Below are 14,468 nucleotides of genomic sequence, written 5' to 3'. Positions count from 1 at the left end.
AGCTCGCCCCACGCTGCTTGTTCCTAGCCGTGCGAGCTCAGCTCCGTGGCTCACCATCCGTCCCTTGGGAGCTCGCGTTGCATTAGCTGGCTGTTTAAGGCCGGTCTGCCCCTTAGACTAAGTTCCTTTGTCTTCCCAGTGCCTGACACAGCGGGGGAGACCCAGGACCCGACACAGGGTTGGCATTCAACACGTTTGTGCATAAGTGAAACACCAGAGTTAGGAGCACGCGGGGGACACACAAATACACGTGTGCTTGCACACACACACACACGTCTCTCAGAGCACGTGCAGAGGCTCCTGTGGGGTTGGCAACATGCTGATAACCAGTGCTCTCTCCCTGGAAAACATTAGCCTCATTTCTCCTTTGCCCAAATCCTTGATCAATCCTTGCCTATTGGTGGCCACTAACAGGTTCCCTGCCCTTCAAGAAAGAGCAGGTGGCCTTCTCACCTTCTCTCCTTCTGGGCCTCGCCTGCCTCCACTCTTCTTAGGAAAATCTGTTATCGCCGTCCTACCCCCACTCCCACCTTCCATCCACACATCCTCAGAAACCCGCCCACCTGCCCTGCCACCGTCAGCCCCCATCCCAGCTGGCCGGGTCACCCCTTCTGTCTCGAGAAAACGCACCTTCTCCCAGAAGGCCTCCTGGCTGTGGGACTCCCTGGGTCTCCCCTTGCTCCCCCTGCTCTCGGTGGGGTGTACCCCATGACAGAGCATCTGGGATCACACCCTCCCTCCTGTCTGGGTCTGTGACTAGCTCCCCAGGTTGGTTCCTGTTTGGTGCCACTTTGGGTTGTGATTCACAAGAGGGTGGTGACTTTGTGTCTTTGTGACTCAGGGTGTCAGGGTCCCAAGGGATCAGCTTAGCTGGAAAAACGAAGGCTTTGGGCAATGGAAACGCCCCTGCGAAACGGGGTCATAAAAACGAGGCAACATGGGGCAGACTGAACCAAGCCAACCTGGTTAAGAGCTCAAAGCTCTGCAAGACAAGAAGTTGGATAAGCTGATGTCACAGGACCCTTCCATCTCTGACCTCCTCGGAGGCCAGGGCATTAACCCTGGGGGGCCTGCCCTGCCAAGCCCGGGGGAAGGAGGAGGATGGGGGTGGGGTGAGTGGGAGGGGCGGAGGGAGCCGAGGAGTCTGCGTGACCTACATCTGCTCCCAGCACTGCCTGTCCACCAGCAGTCCATTCAGAGCCTCTGGCAGCGCGGCAGCTGGAAACAGGGAGGAGGGGGCGGACAGGCGGCTGGAGGCCAGCTGCACGCCCAGGTAAGAGGGCACGCACACCTGGCTGCCCACCCAGGGAGGGCGTAGAGCAGAAAGGGAGATCCCGGCATGCTGTCTACCATTTCTACTCAAGAAGGGGCAGGCAGTGGGCACCAGTTAACCCCGGGAACATCCCCTGGGGTGCATGTGCATCTCCTCTATGCAACTCCAGTATGTTTGGAGGAGAGAATTTCAGTGACCCCTGTCTGGGTGGTTCCGCCCCGGTTCTGACTTTCCAGATGCTGCTTGGTTTAGATTGTGAAGCGATGAGCAGGTTACAGATCTGACTGGCTGTGCAGAATAAGGACGTCAGGGCTGGGACCTGTTACATCCTGACAATGACGTGGTCAAAGCAGTTGAGAGAAACCCCCTTCGTCTCTTCCTGCCTCGACCCCTACCCTCTGAGAAGTGGGAGGCAGCAGGAACATGGGGCCGCACGACAAAACAGCAGGTGGAGACAGAGGGTGGAGGGCTGAGGGTCCTGGAGAGAGACCAGGAGGCCCCGCCCCGGGGTCCAGGGCTGACATCCTCGTGGGGACAGGCTGAAGTGAGGACACCAGCTGCTGTGTGGTCCTGAGAAGGATTAGGACTCTTCTCAAAAGTGAGGATGAACCATGGAGGAGAGAATTCATTTCCTCCGCATCCCCTCCAACCGACACTGCTCGTCTCCGACCAAACAGATCTCATTCGTCATTGACGTTGCACGAAATCTGGCTTAATCCTGGAGAGAATGGAGGTCAGAGGGCGAGATGGCTTAGCCTCGGACCCCAAAGTCCCCATAGGGGTTCTGCTCCTTTCTCCCTCCCCACCTGGGACCTGCAGGCAGGAGTCTGGAGGGAGAAGGGTGGTGTTAGCATTGTATGTTTTCCTGTGGCACAAAGAGCCGATGGCTGGTGGGGATGAAGACGAAGATGATGACTAAGACATCTGTGTTGAGCTCCTCCCGGGTGGAGGCTGTGGACAGGTGCCAGGCGGGGAGTGGGTGGGACGCAGGCCCCTGCATCTCTGCCCCGGGGGGGCAGCCGGCTGGGTTCTCCTCCACTGGCGCTGCTCTCTCTCCTTGCCCTCCCTCGTGACTCCCTGCTGCACGGCGGCTGTGGCCCCGTGACCGCTCCAGAACGCGGTTGGCACCACACGGCATTCCAGCGCGCTGGGGGGCAGAGGCCGGGCCGTGGAGGGGACGCTTTGGGGCCAGAAGTGCCAGTGGGTGGGCGGTTGTGCAATGGAAGAGCGAGTTGGAGGCAGGAATGTGCGCTGTCATGTGTGATCCTATATTCATTGCACAGCTCTTAGGGCAGCAAATTGAGGCTCCAAAATGGAACCCCTTGGCCATGGGCCAACCGCACAGGAGGTGGGACTGCTGGAGAGTTCTTCCAAGTCATCCTCTCCTCCCTCCAACTCATGGCTCCCATCAAGGCGCTCCCCCCAGCCCAGAGTCAAGCCCCTCCCTCTCCCGGGTAGCACTCCCCATTGGCCAAAATGGATGGATGCAATTAAGAGGAAGTCGGGGGAGGTGGTGGCGGTGGTGGTTGGGAGAGGCTGGCAAGCACTCTTGTTCACCTGACGCTATAATTCACTGGCTTCAGAGGGGGGCAGATGGATTTATGGGGATCCCCTTGGCCAAGGTCGAGAAGAGCTTACGAGCAGCCAAGTCAGGGATTCTGCCCCGCAGACCCCATAAGCAGAAGGATTCCAGACTGGTTGAGCGTGGGAGGTGGAGGGCTCTGGGCCCTGCTAGGAAGTCTCGGAGTCGGAGGAGGAGCCAGGAGTCCCAGAGAACAGCCCTAGAAAATTGACCTTCCAAAGTCAAGGGGACCAGGCTGTTAAGTATCTGGAAGGAACGTGAATGCCGGGAGTTTGATCTCCTGAGGTTTGGGGAGGCCGTACCTCCCCCTCTGAGCGGTCCTCGGGTCTGGGGTCCTACAAGGAGGCCAGGCCACCAACCCAGTTTAGAGGCTGAGCTCCATGGTTTTCTTTACCCGGGAAAGGTCCAATTGGGCAACATCCTTCCACTTCCTGACTCTGGGAAATTGGCTTTGCTGCGCGGGGGTTGCAGGAAACAATCCGTGTCATTAGCTGGGGTGAGACAAGCTCTCGGGGGCAGCTACCCCACCCGGCTCCCGCCCCAGCTGTTGGCTGCGTCACTGGTGGGTGGAGTGATGGGCGGACCAGCCCGCACCTCCCATAAGCAGTTCTGTCTTCTATTCCCAGGACATCAGTCGCCACCCCCAGTAGCTAGAGAGGAGCCAGCACCATGGCAGGTGAGAGAAGAGCTGCCCTCGGCTCCCCAGGGTGGGCGACCCTCCCCAGGGTGGAGAGAGGGACGGGGAGGGCTCAGGGATCTTTGTGGCCCATCTGTTTCTTTGCTTTTTTAAGTTTCAGCTTGGGGTTTTGCTCTCTGGAACCAAAGGTGCAGAGCCCCCGACATGGGCCCTGCTTCTGACGAGGAGCCCTTAACCACCCTCCCTTCTCCAGCTTCGGCCTCGAGTCCCCCCAGGACACCCACTGCCTACTCCCCAGCGGCTCCATTCGCACAGCTGGCGGACCACTGCCAGGTCCCACTAGAGCATTCGAAAGCGCTGCTGCCAGTCAGAGCTATGAGAGACAATCCTGCCCAATGGTGGGAGAGCCAAGGGGGCTCTTGCTCCTTGGGCGAGCGGGTCAATGCTCCGTTGTGTTGAAGGGCCGCACGCTCGGGGGAGCGGGAGCAGGGCCCACCTCCCTTTCTCCCACCCTCTCCAGGGAAGCCCTTCCAGAGGTCCTCCATCCCTGGAGTGAGCATCCGGCAGCTGGTGGAGGAGGTCCCTCAAGGATGCAGACTGCCCAGCTTCGACCAGAAGCCCGTCACCTTGGCGCTGCAGGAGGGTGAGACCTGGGAGGAGAGCCGCCGAGAGGGGGGGCGAGACCCCCGCCCCTACTCCCATCATGCAAAGGGTTCCTATCCTTCCTGGCCTGCCTCGCAGTCCCTGAGCCCATCATCCCTATATTTGGGGGTGCCTGTCTGCCTGGATCCCCAGAAAGGCAGGGCCCTGAGGACCAGAATGGGTAAGGGGATGAAGATATGCTGTGATTTGCTGATGCAAGAAATATCTGGGGAACAAGGACTGGAAATGCTAACCTGGGAGCAGGGAGAGGCTGTGGGGTTTCCTGGAGCCCCTGCCCTCTCCCGGCCTCCAAGCGGCTGCAGCGGAGAGGGAGCGAAACGGAGTGAATCTGGGCTCCTGCCGGCCCTTGCCTCCAGAAGCTGCACCCCACGCTCACAGACTGGGCCCTGGAGGCTTCTCGGAGGCCACGCAGGAAAAGTGCCCGGGAAAGCAGGGGGAACAAAGGCTTGTGGAGAAGGGGTGTGAATTGGTGTTCTTCCCTCGAAACACGTCCCTGCTGTGACCTTCAGTTTACAGCACTCTGGTGCGAGAAAAGTATTGGCCCGCTAGTTTTCTAAATCTGACCCTAAACCCCGACTCCACGAGGTCCTGAGAGTTTTGTCTCAACACTGGGGAGCGCCCTGGGGTCTTCCCTCCATACACCTCTATTGGGATGTTCCTGGGGAATCCCGAGGGGTCCTCTAGCCGAGGAGTGCCCAGGCTCCCACACCAAACACAGAACTCAGGGCCTTTCCGAGGCTGGAGCCCTATGTCTCAGGATCAGCCCCCCGGGGCATCAGACACCCATGCCTTTCCAAGGTTGTCATGCCCCCCTAGAGAGCAGACGTGGAACCCACAAAAGATTCATCCCCTCCCCAGTCTTGGGGAGTCTTTCAGACTCCTCACCCCACCCACCTGCAACAGAACACCTCCTCCAACCCCGAGCATGCTCGCCGCCCCCTCCACCGAGGACGGTCCAGCTGTATCTTTTCTCAAGGAGCCTGGGCTCTGCCGGATGAAAGCCAGGCAAGGGGGGTCTCCTGGGGTCCTGGAAACTGCTGCTGTCCCCCGGGCATCGGCGGAGTCCTTGAGTCAAGGGGACCAAGGTCTGGCCTCTTTCTTGGAGTAGGCAGTTGCAACACCTAGAACAGCAAAGACAACTCAAACTCAGGTCTCCGTAAATACCCTCTCCCCGCCACCCTCAACTTGTCAATCTCCCACGGGCCTTCTCCCGCCACAGGGAGAAATGCCATCTTCCGGGCGGTGGTCTCCGGGGAGCCCAGACCCCTGGTGCGCTGGCAGTGCAGCAAAGGTAGCCTCAGCAACTCCAGCAAGTACGAGATCTCCTCCGGCCCTGGCGGCAGGGAGCACACGCTGCAGGTAGGCAGGGGCAGGCCGCCGTCCGCCCCTCTCTTCCCGGCCCCCCCGGGGGTCTCCTCCCCTCCCCAGAGCAGAGGGAGATGCCCCAGCTGGAACTGAGTCCGCTCAGCTCCACCCTGTGGCTCCGACAGTCGCCAAGCTGGGTGTGGAGCGGACAGACTTCCGGGTGCATCTGCTGATAACCTGGGAGGCCGTGTAGACGAGAGCTTCAGAACGCAGGCCTGGAGTCTGACGGCTTAGTTGCAACCCCAGGCCCACAGCCTCGGCCTCGGATGGCTACTTACTTCTCTGTATCTCTATGTCCTCATCTGTAAAAGGGGTCACAATAGTACCTATGTTGTAGGGTTTTTATGGGCATTAAAGGTTATGTAAATTGTCTGGCCCATGGTGAGCCTCACTCAACCAATGCTGGTCAGCATTAGTCATCTCGACAGCTCCCAATCGTGGAACCCCTACTGCGTGCTGGGCCCTGGGCTAACCACGTGATATAGATTATACACTTCGATCCCACCGTTCACTGCCGTTTGAGGTATCATTACCCTGATTTTACAAGTAAAGAAATAAGGTTCAGAGAGGTTAGGTAACTTGCCCAAGGTTGCACAGCCTGTAATACATGACAGAGATGGTATTTAGTCCCAGATCCGTCTGACTCAAGAAAGCGAGCTCTGTCCACCACCCCAGGTTGTCTCTGATGGCAGGGCAGGCATTTCCACCCTCTGGCCTGATCCAGGATTTTGTTTTGGGATATGCTTTCCTGATGAGGACAAGGACGGCGTCTTACTCATCTCTGTGACACGCAGCCATGTCTAGTAATGGTGGGGAGGATGTTGGCTAGCCCCGTCCCCTGCCCTTGACCTCTGCAGATCAACAAGCTGACGGGTGAGGACACGGACCAGTACCGCTGCACCGCGATCAACATGTACGGGGAGGCCATGTGCTCCGCCAGGCTCACCGTCATCGAAGGTGGGCACCCTGGACCCGTCCCCTGGCCTGTCTCGGCGGTGCTCGGGGGCTCGGAGGGCCCGGAGAGGACTCAGGGGCCTCACACCCGTGGGGGAGGGAGAGGGGACCCAGGAGGCTGCGGCCTCGTCCACTCACACACCAGCACTGCGTGTGGCTGCACAGGCGCGCGCTCGGCACACGTCCCACGCAGCCTCTGAGTGACGGTGTCTCAGCCCCGTGGAAGGAGCCCAGGACCTGGAAGTTGGCTTCTAATCCTGGATCTTCTGCCAGCTCATTCAGCGGGCTTCACGAAGTCCTCTGGGCCTCAGTTTCCCCACTGTGCAAAGAATGCTTTGTGCAGGTCTACACCAGAGGGGGAAAATGGGTACTCTAAACGCCAAACCCTTTCTCAGACGTGGGATTTTTTTGGTTTGCACGGTGTTTCAAAAACTTTGAAGTTGTCAACGTGTATAAATTGGAAGGCAGTTGTCTCTCAAGAAAGCAGACCCAATCTCTCAGTTGGTCCCACTTCTGCCTCCGAGTAAGAGGGAACCCCACTCCAGCAGCCCAAGAAATAAGGACACCCCGTTACTTCCCGTGAGAAGAAGTTCAGAGACGAGTCCAGGCTCCCAGCTCAGGGCTGTCACCGGGGAGCCAGGCTGTTTCTGTCTCGTGCTCTGAGCCTGGCTCATCACCTCATGGTGGTAAAGTGGCTGCCGCAGATCCAGACTGAGCCCACACTCAGGGCCGGCACGGGGGCGGGAGGGGCCCTGGCGAAAGAGTTCTCAGAAACTCCGCAGAGACTTCGGCTCACATCTCAGGGGCAAATCTCTGTCTCGTGGCCGCTCTTAGTTGCAAGGGAAGTTGGGAAGGCAAGTATTTAGCTTCCCAGCATCTTTAGAGGACGTAGGTGATGCAGAACAGGATTCAGAATGGCCGCAGGATCAGCCAAACAGCTTCAGTTCGTTGTGGTCACCTGTGGTCACTCTGCGTGATCATGCCTCCTTGGCCCCTGGAAATGTGGGTGTGGGCCTCCCCTGTGTGTGATGATAACCAGGGTGATTCCATTTTGGCCGTGCTAAGGCCCTGGGGCATCCACGCTGATGATGGACAGACCCTCCGCCCTGCTTATCCCTCTTGCTGGGCCGTTGCCAGGCCTCAGAGGGGAGGTCAGGGCCCTGGTGCCCTGTTGGTCACAGGAAGGCCATCAGCGTGTCTTCTTGCTTCTCTCCCTGACCATCCACGTGAACTCTCCTCTTGACGGTCCAGTTGGCTTCCGGAAGAGTCGGAAGAGGGTGAAGGAGCCCCAGGAGGGTAGGTGGAAGGGTTGTCAGAAATCTTGGGGTCTTTGGGGGATGTGCTGCTCCATGCTCCCCACTTGGCCAAGCCCCCAGGGACACCTGAGGGGTCATTGTCAGCCCACAGGAAAGCCCCTTTGAAAAGCTCGGCCGTCAGCCACGGTCCACAGGTCCCCCTTGATCCCCTCCCCACTGCCCCCCTTTCTACGGAAAAGCCCGCCTTGGCCCCTGGGAACCCCACCCGGGACGGGGCCTTATTCCTGCTTCTTTTCTAGACCTTAGGAAGGAGCTGGCAGAATTCCGGAAGTTACTCAAGAAGAGGTGGGTCCAGCCTGTCCGCGGCGGGTTTTGGAGCTCCTGTGGTGCCCGTCCCCTGCCGCTTTTCTCCTGCACCCTCGACACACGCGGGGAAGCTGGGCCGCAGGCGGCCCGAGGGAGGAGGGGAGGCAATCCGGACCAGGAATTCCCCATCCAGCTCTGCCACTTTTAAGCTGTACATCCTGGAGTTAAGGGTCTCTCCTTTCTGGATTCTCATTTACTCGTTTGTGAAATCGGGTGCTCCAGGGCTGGCTGGGTGGTGTCGTGGTTAAGTTCACGTGCTTCGCTTCCGCGGCCCTGGGTTCCCGGTTCAGATCCTGGGCGCGGACCTACACACTGCTCCTCAAGCCATGCTGTGGCGGCATCTCACGTACAAAATAGAGGAAGACTGGCACAAATGTTAGCTCAGAGACAATCTCCCATCTTCCTCAAGCAAAAAGAGGAAGATTGGCAACAGATGTTAGCTCAGGGCCACTCTTCCTCACCAAAAAAAGAGAGAAAAAAATTTGGACATTCCGCTAGAACAGGGACTTATAAAAATTTTTTATAAAGCGACAGAACAATCTCCCACCTTTCCTTTCTTTCCTCTTCCTTTCTTTCTGAGCAAGATGTCTCAGACATCCACCATACAAGCTGTTAGGAGCAGAGTTTCTCCCACGAAGCTGGAGCTGTGGGGCCAGGGCTGCCCCTGCCCATCTCTGGGTCCTTCCAGTCCTAACAGGAGTCAGTCCCAGATCCCAGTCTCTGGGTTCCTTTCCTCCAGCACAGAGAGGGTAGCTCCCCAGGACCCCCTCGGGGCATCGGGGCCAGATGACCAGCTCCTAGCCACCCCCACGCCGGCCTCTGACCTGCCCACCCTGCTCCCCAGGGCTCCTCCCGCCCCCGAGAAAAAGGTGGACATGGAACAAGTGTGGCAGCTGCTGATGACGGCCGACCGGAAAGACTACGAGCGGATCTGCATGAAGTATGGCATCGTGGACTTCAGGGGGATGCTGCACAAGCTGAGGCAGATGCAGAAGGAGCGAGAGCACAAGATTTCACAGGTGCCCTCGCCCGGCCGCACCCCTGGAGCTGGGAAACCGAGCGTGGCCGGGGGGGCCCCCTCGTCCCACCCCCGGCGGGGTGCCCGGCTGAGGACCCAGCCTTCCGAGCCGGCATCCTGGCTTGAACCTGGTTCTGATGCTGCCCAAATCTGGGGCTTTGGGAGAGTTGGGGCCTCTGGGTCTTGGTTTCCTTCTTTGTAAAACGGGTGTTCTGGTCATCCGTACCTCGTAGGGTTATTGAGAGCATGAAAGAGAGAATGTGCTTAGCCTGGTGCCCGACGCACAGCAAGGGCTTCATGTCAGCTGTCACCGCCATCGTCCTTGTCTGTTGTCATCACCAGACGGTGGGCACCTGCCTTATTTCTAAAGGCTTCCAGAGAAGGGAATTTCTCGGTTCCCCTGAGTGCTCTCATTCCAGCATCTTAGAAACCGTATGGGAAGTTCTTCGCTGTGTCTACCCTAACTATAGGATAAGTCAAATTCTTCTTCTGGAAATGCAAAACAGCTAGTTTTCATTATCCTGAAAATAGTATTTTATCCCCTTGAGGGTGGTTCATCAAACCTCCCCTCTAGGGTCTCGGCTTCCTCTCCTCTGAGCCTCCTCAGCTGTTCTAACACGAGACCCAGCAGAGGGCTTTGCACACAGTAGTTGCTCAGTTTTTTTGATGTTTGTTGGATGGAATAGTGATGAGCAGAGACACCCACCATGTTCTCGGGGCACCTGGATGCCTGGGGTCCGTTCCTGCTCCCCTTCCTGACCCGATGGCTCACCCTGGGGAACTTCCCACTTCACGGAGCTGAAGGGTCCCACCTGAACACGGGCAAACCGTGCTCACCCGCGATATCGGGGCTGCGGTCTGAGGGGCGGGAGTGCCCCGAGGACAGAGCTCAGCGAGCTCCCTGGTGGGCTGTCTTCCCCAGTACGTCAACATCCTCGCCAACCTGAGGCACATCAAGGTCAGCAAGGATGGGGTGGCCTCGTTTCACCTGGAGCTGGATCTCAAGGATTTGGGGAGCAAGATCTACCTGTACAAGGTGAGGCTGGCTGGGCCCTGAACGGACACGGGATGGTGCAGGTCTGGGGAGGGACCATGGGTCCATGGGTCCCCCTGTGGGAAGAACCAGAGAACATGGGGGTGAGCCATGCGTCTTGTGGAGCTCCTGGTGGGAGTCAGGTCAAAGCCGGGTGTAGACATTCCACGGAGACCTCTAACCTCTCACTGAGCAGCGGGGCTCTCCGGACAGGGCCTGGGAGGAAAAAAGGGGGATTCTGAGCAAGCACATCCCTTCCACCTGGGCTCTGTCTCCAGGCATGGGCCCCGCCATCAACCAGGTGGGGCCTGGGGCGGGGGTGGGGGTCAGCAAGGCCTAGCACCAGTCCTGTGTTCTGACACCAACGTGCTACCGACTGAGGGAGGCTGCTTGCCTCCCCTGTGCCTCAGTTTCCTCATTTGTGAAGTGAGGACTGGAGAGCCTGTCTCCGGCGTGCCGAGACGATAAGTGAGGTCATGCACGATGTCTCCCTCTCCCCCACTCCTCTGTGCCTGCCCCCGGCCTGTCCCTCTGCCGGCCGTGCTCTTACTGATATCCTCGCGGCTAAGCCCTTCTCCTGCAGGGAGCCCCACGCCCGCCCTGGGCAACTGCTGGATCCCCAGACCCATCCTGTACTCCTGAGCGCCCCCTTTCTCTTTTCCTTAGTTCCGTCTCTTTCTCCCACACGCGACATTATTTACTTAAGATGTTTATTACTTGTCTGTCTCCCAGATGGAACTTCAGCTCCCCGGGGGCAGGAATCTTAGTCTTATTCACGGCTGTGTCCCGAGCACGCAGACACTGCCTGGCACCCAGCGGGCAGGTGTTCGCTGTTGCTAATATGCACAAGTGGCCGATCCACCCAGACTGAGCTGCAGTGTCCGTGCGCCTTGATCCCTGGGTTCAGAGGAGCTTTAAGGACACTGAGAGCGCTCTCTTCCTCCCTCCGTGAATGAACGTCCTGCGCCCCAGGGCCTTGGCATGGACTCCCTGCCCCCTGCTCACCTGGCACAGCTGCCTGGGCAGGCGTCTCCTTGGTCCGAGCCGCGGTCTCGCCATCTCAGGGGCTCTCGCGTGACCCTAGCAGATGATCACTCCCCGGGGGCCGTCAGGGCCCATCCCAGAGCATTTATTCTCCTCCACCTCACACCGCCTGTTCTCCAGGCTCCAGGACCCACTCTCCACCCCCAGCACCCCCCGACTCCGTGCTGTTCCATTGATAGGTTTTCTGGCACCTGGGCCAGTGGGAGGAAACAGCTGGTTGTAGCCAGAGTGGGACTTGGGGCAGGAGGTGCTGGGGACCTGCCAAGGCCCCAAACCTCGCTCTCCCTCTGCCGGCCTCAGGATGGCGAGATGATCCCCTACGGCTTCGACAACCAGACCAAGCACTGTCTGCGGCATCTGGGGAAGCACTACCATTTCCAGATCAAGGACCTTCAGCCCGAGGATGCGGGCATCTACCAGGTCAAGGTGGAGGACACAGAGATCTTCTCCACGGAACTGGACGCCAGCGGTGGGTGGTGGTCCTTGCAGAAGTTTGGGGGGTGGGGCAACCGGGTCAGTGCCATGGGTAGGGGGACAGAGGAACGTGACAGGTCCCCCCTCGAGAAGACAGCTGGGGGCAGGAACGCGTGTCCCGAGGGTTCAGGGATGACAGTCTCTTTCCGGAAGTCTCCGTGTCAGGCCTGTGGCCTCTTGGTGCTGAGCCGGGCTGGGTTTCAGCCGCGGATGTAGAATGCACACAGCGTGCCCCGCTCACAGACCTTCCACAGCGAAGTCAGATCAGGGTCTAAGTTCTCAGCCTGCAGATTCTGCCCCGTCTGAGGCTCGTCCTCATCTCCCACATCCCTTAGCAAGAAGCCCCGCCTGGGCAGACAGCTGGTGCCCACAAAGGCCTCTTTCTGCTCTGCCTCCCGTGCGCTCTCCCCTGGGAACTGTCACTTCCTCCCTCATCAAACTCCCTCCCGTCCTGAAGAGCCATGCACACGTCACCCTGGAGCTCCTGGAAGGCGGAGAGGCTGGGGAGGAAGCCTTGGGCAAATACAGCATAAAGCACACGGCTGAGCCGAGGCTGAGGGAACGGGAGGGATGAGCGGTCCAGCAGGCCTGGCCCGCCTGGAGGGGGCTTTGCGCAGCCTGGAAATGACGTGGCGTGGAGAAAGGAGCGGGGCGTTTGGGGTCCACCGGACCCGGGTGTGAGTCCTGCCTGGGCCACCTCTTAGCTGGGTGAGATGGGCCAGTCCTTGAACTTTGGCGGGCTTGGTTTCCTAACCTGTCAAAAGGAGCCGTGAGACCTCAAGGTGGGCGTGAGATTAATAAGAGGCTGCACGAGAAGCGTCGGCGCTCAGCGTGCGGGTCTCCTTCACGCACCCCCCACCCCCAGATATGACCTTGGGTTGGGAATTATAGAATTCCAGAGCTGAAGGCAGTCTTTCTGTTCATAACCAAATTATAACGCCTCATTTGACGTGAGGGGACTGATCCCTGGACAAGGAGCTGGCCGTCCAAGGAGACACAGGAATTTGCGGCCAAGCAGGCCTGAATCAGCGTTTCTGAACTCCCAGCCCCGCGGCATCAGGTCCCGCTGGATCATGCTGCCGAGCTGACGCCCTGTTCCTCCTTTCCTGACAGCCATCCCCCCGCACGTGGTGGTCCCGCTGACCGAGGCCCGCTGCAAGGAGCGCGGCGATGCCGTCTTCGAGTGCGTCCTCTCTGGCCCCTGCCCCGACGCCGCCTGGAATTTCCAGCACCGGCCGCTCCGGCGCGGCAACAAATATGAAGTGTCTGTGTCCCCTGACGGGCTGACCCACCAGCTGGTGGTGAGAGGGGCCCGTTTCTCAGACATGGGCCTCTACTCGCTGAGCACCGGGTTCCACGCCTCCAGCGCCTGGCTGGTGGTTGAAGGTGAGCGGTCTGGTCCACCCCTCCATCTTCCCAGCCTCTCCCACGGCCAGGCCTCGGGGCCTCGGGGCAGTGAGGAAGGCCAGTGGCAGGGCCCTCTTCTGGTCAGTCATTTGCTTTCGATGACTCCTTCCCTCTCAGAGAAGGAGGAAGCCTCCTTTGCTCTATCCTCGACCCCGCGAGGCAGGCTCCCAGCCGGCCCAGCCCTCCTCAGTTACACCTGCTCGGGGCCACAAATCCAAGATGGCCCTAGGATCCTGGACAGGGCTGCGGACAGTGGCCTGGGCTCAGCGTGGACGAGAAGCCCCTGGGTCAGGCCAAAGAACACCCTTAGTGCCACCCTACAACCGAGGGATTTGGGTTCAAGGAGACCCCAGGAAAGTGTAAACTGGACATTTGTAAGGCAGCCGGTGGGGCAAACGGACCTTGTAAAAACCGCACGACGGGTCTGGCAGTTGGATAAGCAAATGACGTGTGGCTTTTATCTTTCCTCCGAAAGTCCTCGCAAACCGCAGAGCAGGGCTGGCTGAGCTGTGGGTACGGGGCTGGGGGAGGTGGTCATGGGACTTGTCCATCAATGTGCTGGCACTTCCTGGCTTCTTTGAGATGGTTGGCTTGCTTCTTTACTGGGGAAACTGAGGCACAGACGGGCACCTCGGCCTGATTCAAACGGCCTTTCCTCTTGTCTCTCTGTGGGGCCGCCGTCCGCTCACCAAAGCTGGGAAGGATAAAGACCTTCTGACCACAAGTGCTGACCACCAGCTGCAGGCACGAGCAGCCCAGACCTCAGAAGCAGAAGATTCCTGGAGCCTCAGTGGCAAGGGAGGGACAGCCAGGGAGCAGGGCCGCATAGGGAGCTCCCTTGATGGGGCGGGGCTGGCTTCCGGGCTCCAGCTCTCAGCCGGCCCAGACAGAGGTGGCCTTGATGGGCATGACTCCTCCTTGGTGGGCGACAAGGGGGCAGCTGACTCAGTCTGGGGCCCTGGGCAGGCAAGAAAGGGCTTCCTGGAAGCAGAGGGAGGCAGCGTCGCCCTTCCTGGGGACGGTCAGCTCCGCAGAGAGGGGGGCTGGGACAGGGGCCTTCCCGGGAGGGCCCAGGGACAGCAAGAGGGCCTAGAATCAGGACTGGACCTCAGGGAAGGTCAACAACAGGGTCGCGGCAGAGACGGTGATGGAGGCAGCAGGCTCGCAGGGGGCTGGGAGGCTGGGTCCGGCCGCCCTTGGGCTGGAGGAGCGGGGGGAAGATGGGAAGGAAAGGAACACAGAGAGGAAAATGGGAGCGAACTAGACGGGCACGGCCAGCAGCTCCTCTGGGGTGCTCAGAGGGGACCTGGCATAGGAAAGAGGGCCCTGCGGGGGTCTCAGTCTGGTCCTGCGGGGTCTCGGTCAGAAGAGGAAGAGATGGAGATTTTGCAGGGGG

General features: G+C 59.5%; 1 protein-coding gene across 1 annotated transcript in view; it reads left to right on the top strand.

The window, feature by feature from the left end:
• Positions 1 to 1,132: 1,132 nt before the first annotated feature.
• The window catches only part of LOC111771799 (immunoglobulin-like and fibronectin type III domain-containing protein 1), a 32,466-nt gene continuing 19,130 nt past the window's right edge, over positions 1,133 to 14,468 (top strand). The window contains exons 1-12 of the mRNA XM_070255863.1: positions 1,133 to 1,273; positions 3,482 to 3,531; positions 4,013 to 4,135; positions 5,375 to 5,514; positions 6,378 to 6,477; positions 7,726 to 7,770; positions 8,030 to 8,075; positions 8,941 to 9,115; positions 10,037 to 10,150; positions 11,492 to 11,660; positions 12,779 to 13,051; positions 13,767 to 13,816. Of these exons, the coding sequence (XP_070111964.1) occupies positions 3,525 to 3,531; positions 4,013 to 4,135; positions 5,375 to 5,514; positions 6,378 to 6,477; positions 7,726 to 7,770; positions 8,030 to 8,075; positions 8,941 to 9,115; positions 10,037 to 10,150; positions 11,492 to 11,660; positions 12,779 to 13,051; positions 13,767 to 13,816 (1,242 nt within the window). The 5' untranslated portion in view covers positions 1,133 to 1,273; positions 3,482 to 3,524. The remainder of the gene's footprint in view (positions 1,274 to 3,481; positions 3,532 to 4,012; positions 4,136 to 5,374; positions 5,515 to 6,377; positions 6,478 to 7,725; positions 7,771 to 8,029; positions 8,076 to 8,940; positions 9,116 to 10,036; positions 10,151 to 11,491; positions 11,661 to 12,778; positions 13,052 to 13,766; positions 13,817 to 14,468) is intronic.

The sequence above is a fragment of the Equus caballus genome, chromosome 30, assembly GCF_041296265.1.
Source record: "Equus caballus isolate H_3958 breed thoroughbred chromosome 30, TB-T2T, whole genome shotgun sequence".
Classification (NCBI taxonomy): Eukaryota; Metazoa; Chordata; class Mammalia; order Perissodactyla; family Equidae; genus Equus; species Equus caballus.
This window is presented reverse-complemented; position numbering and strand designations above follow the sequence as displayed.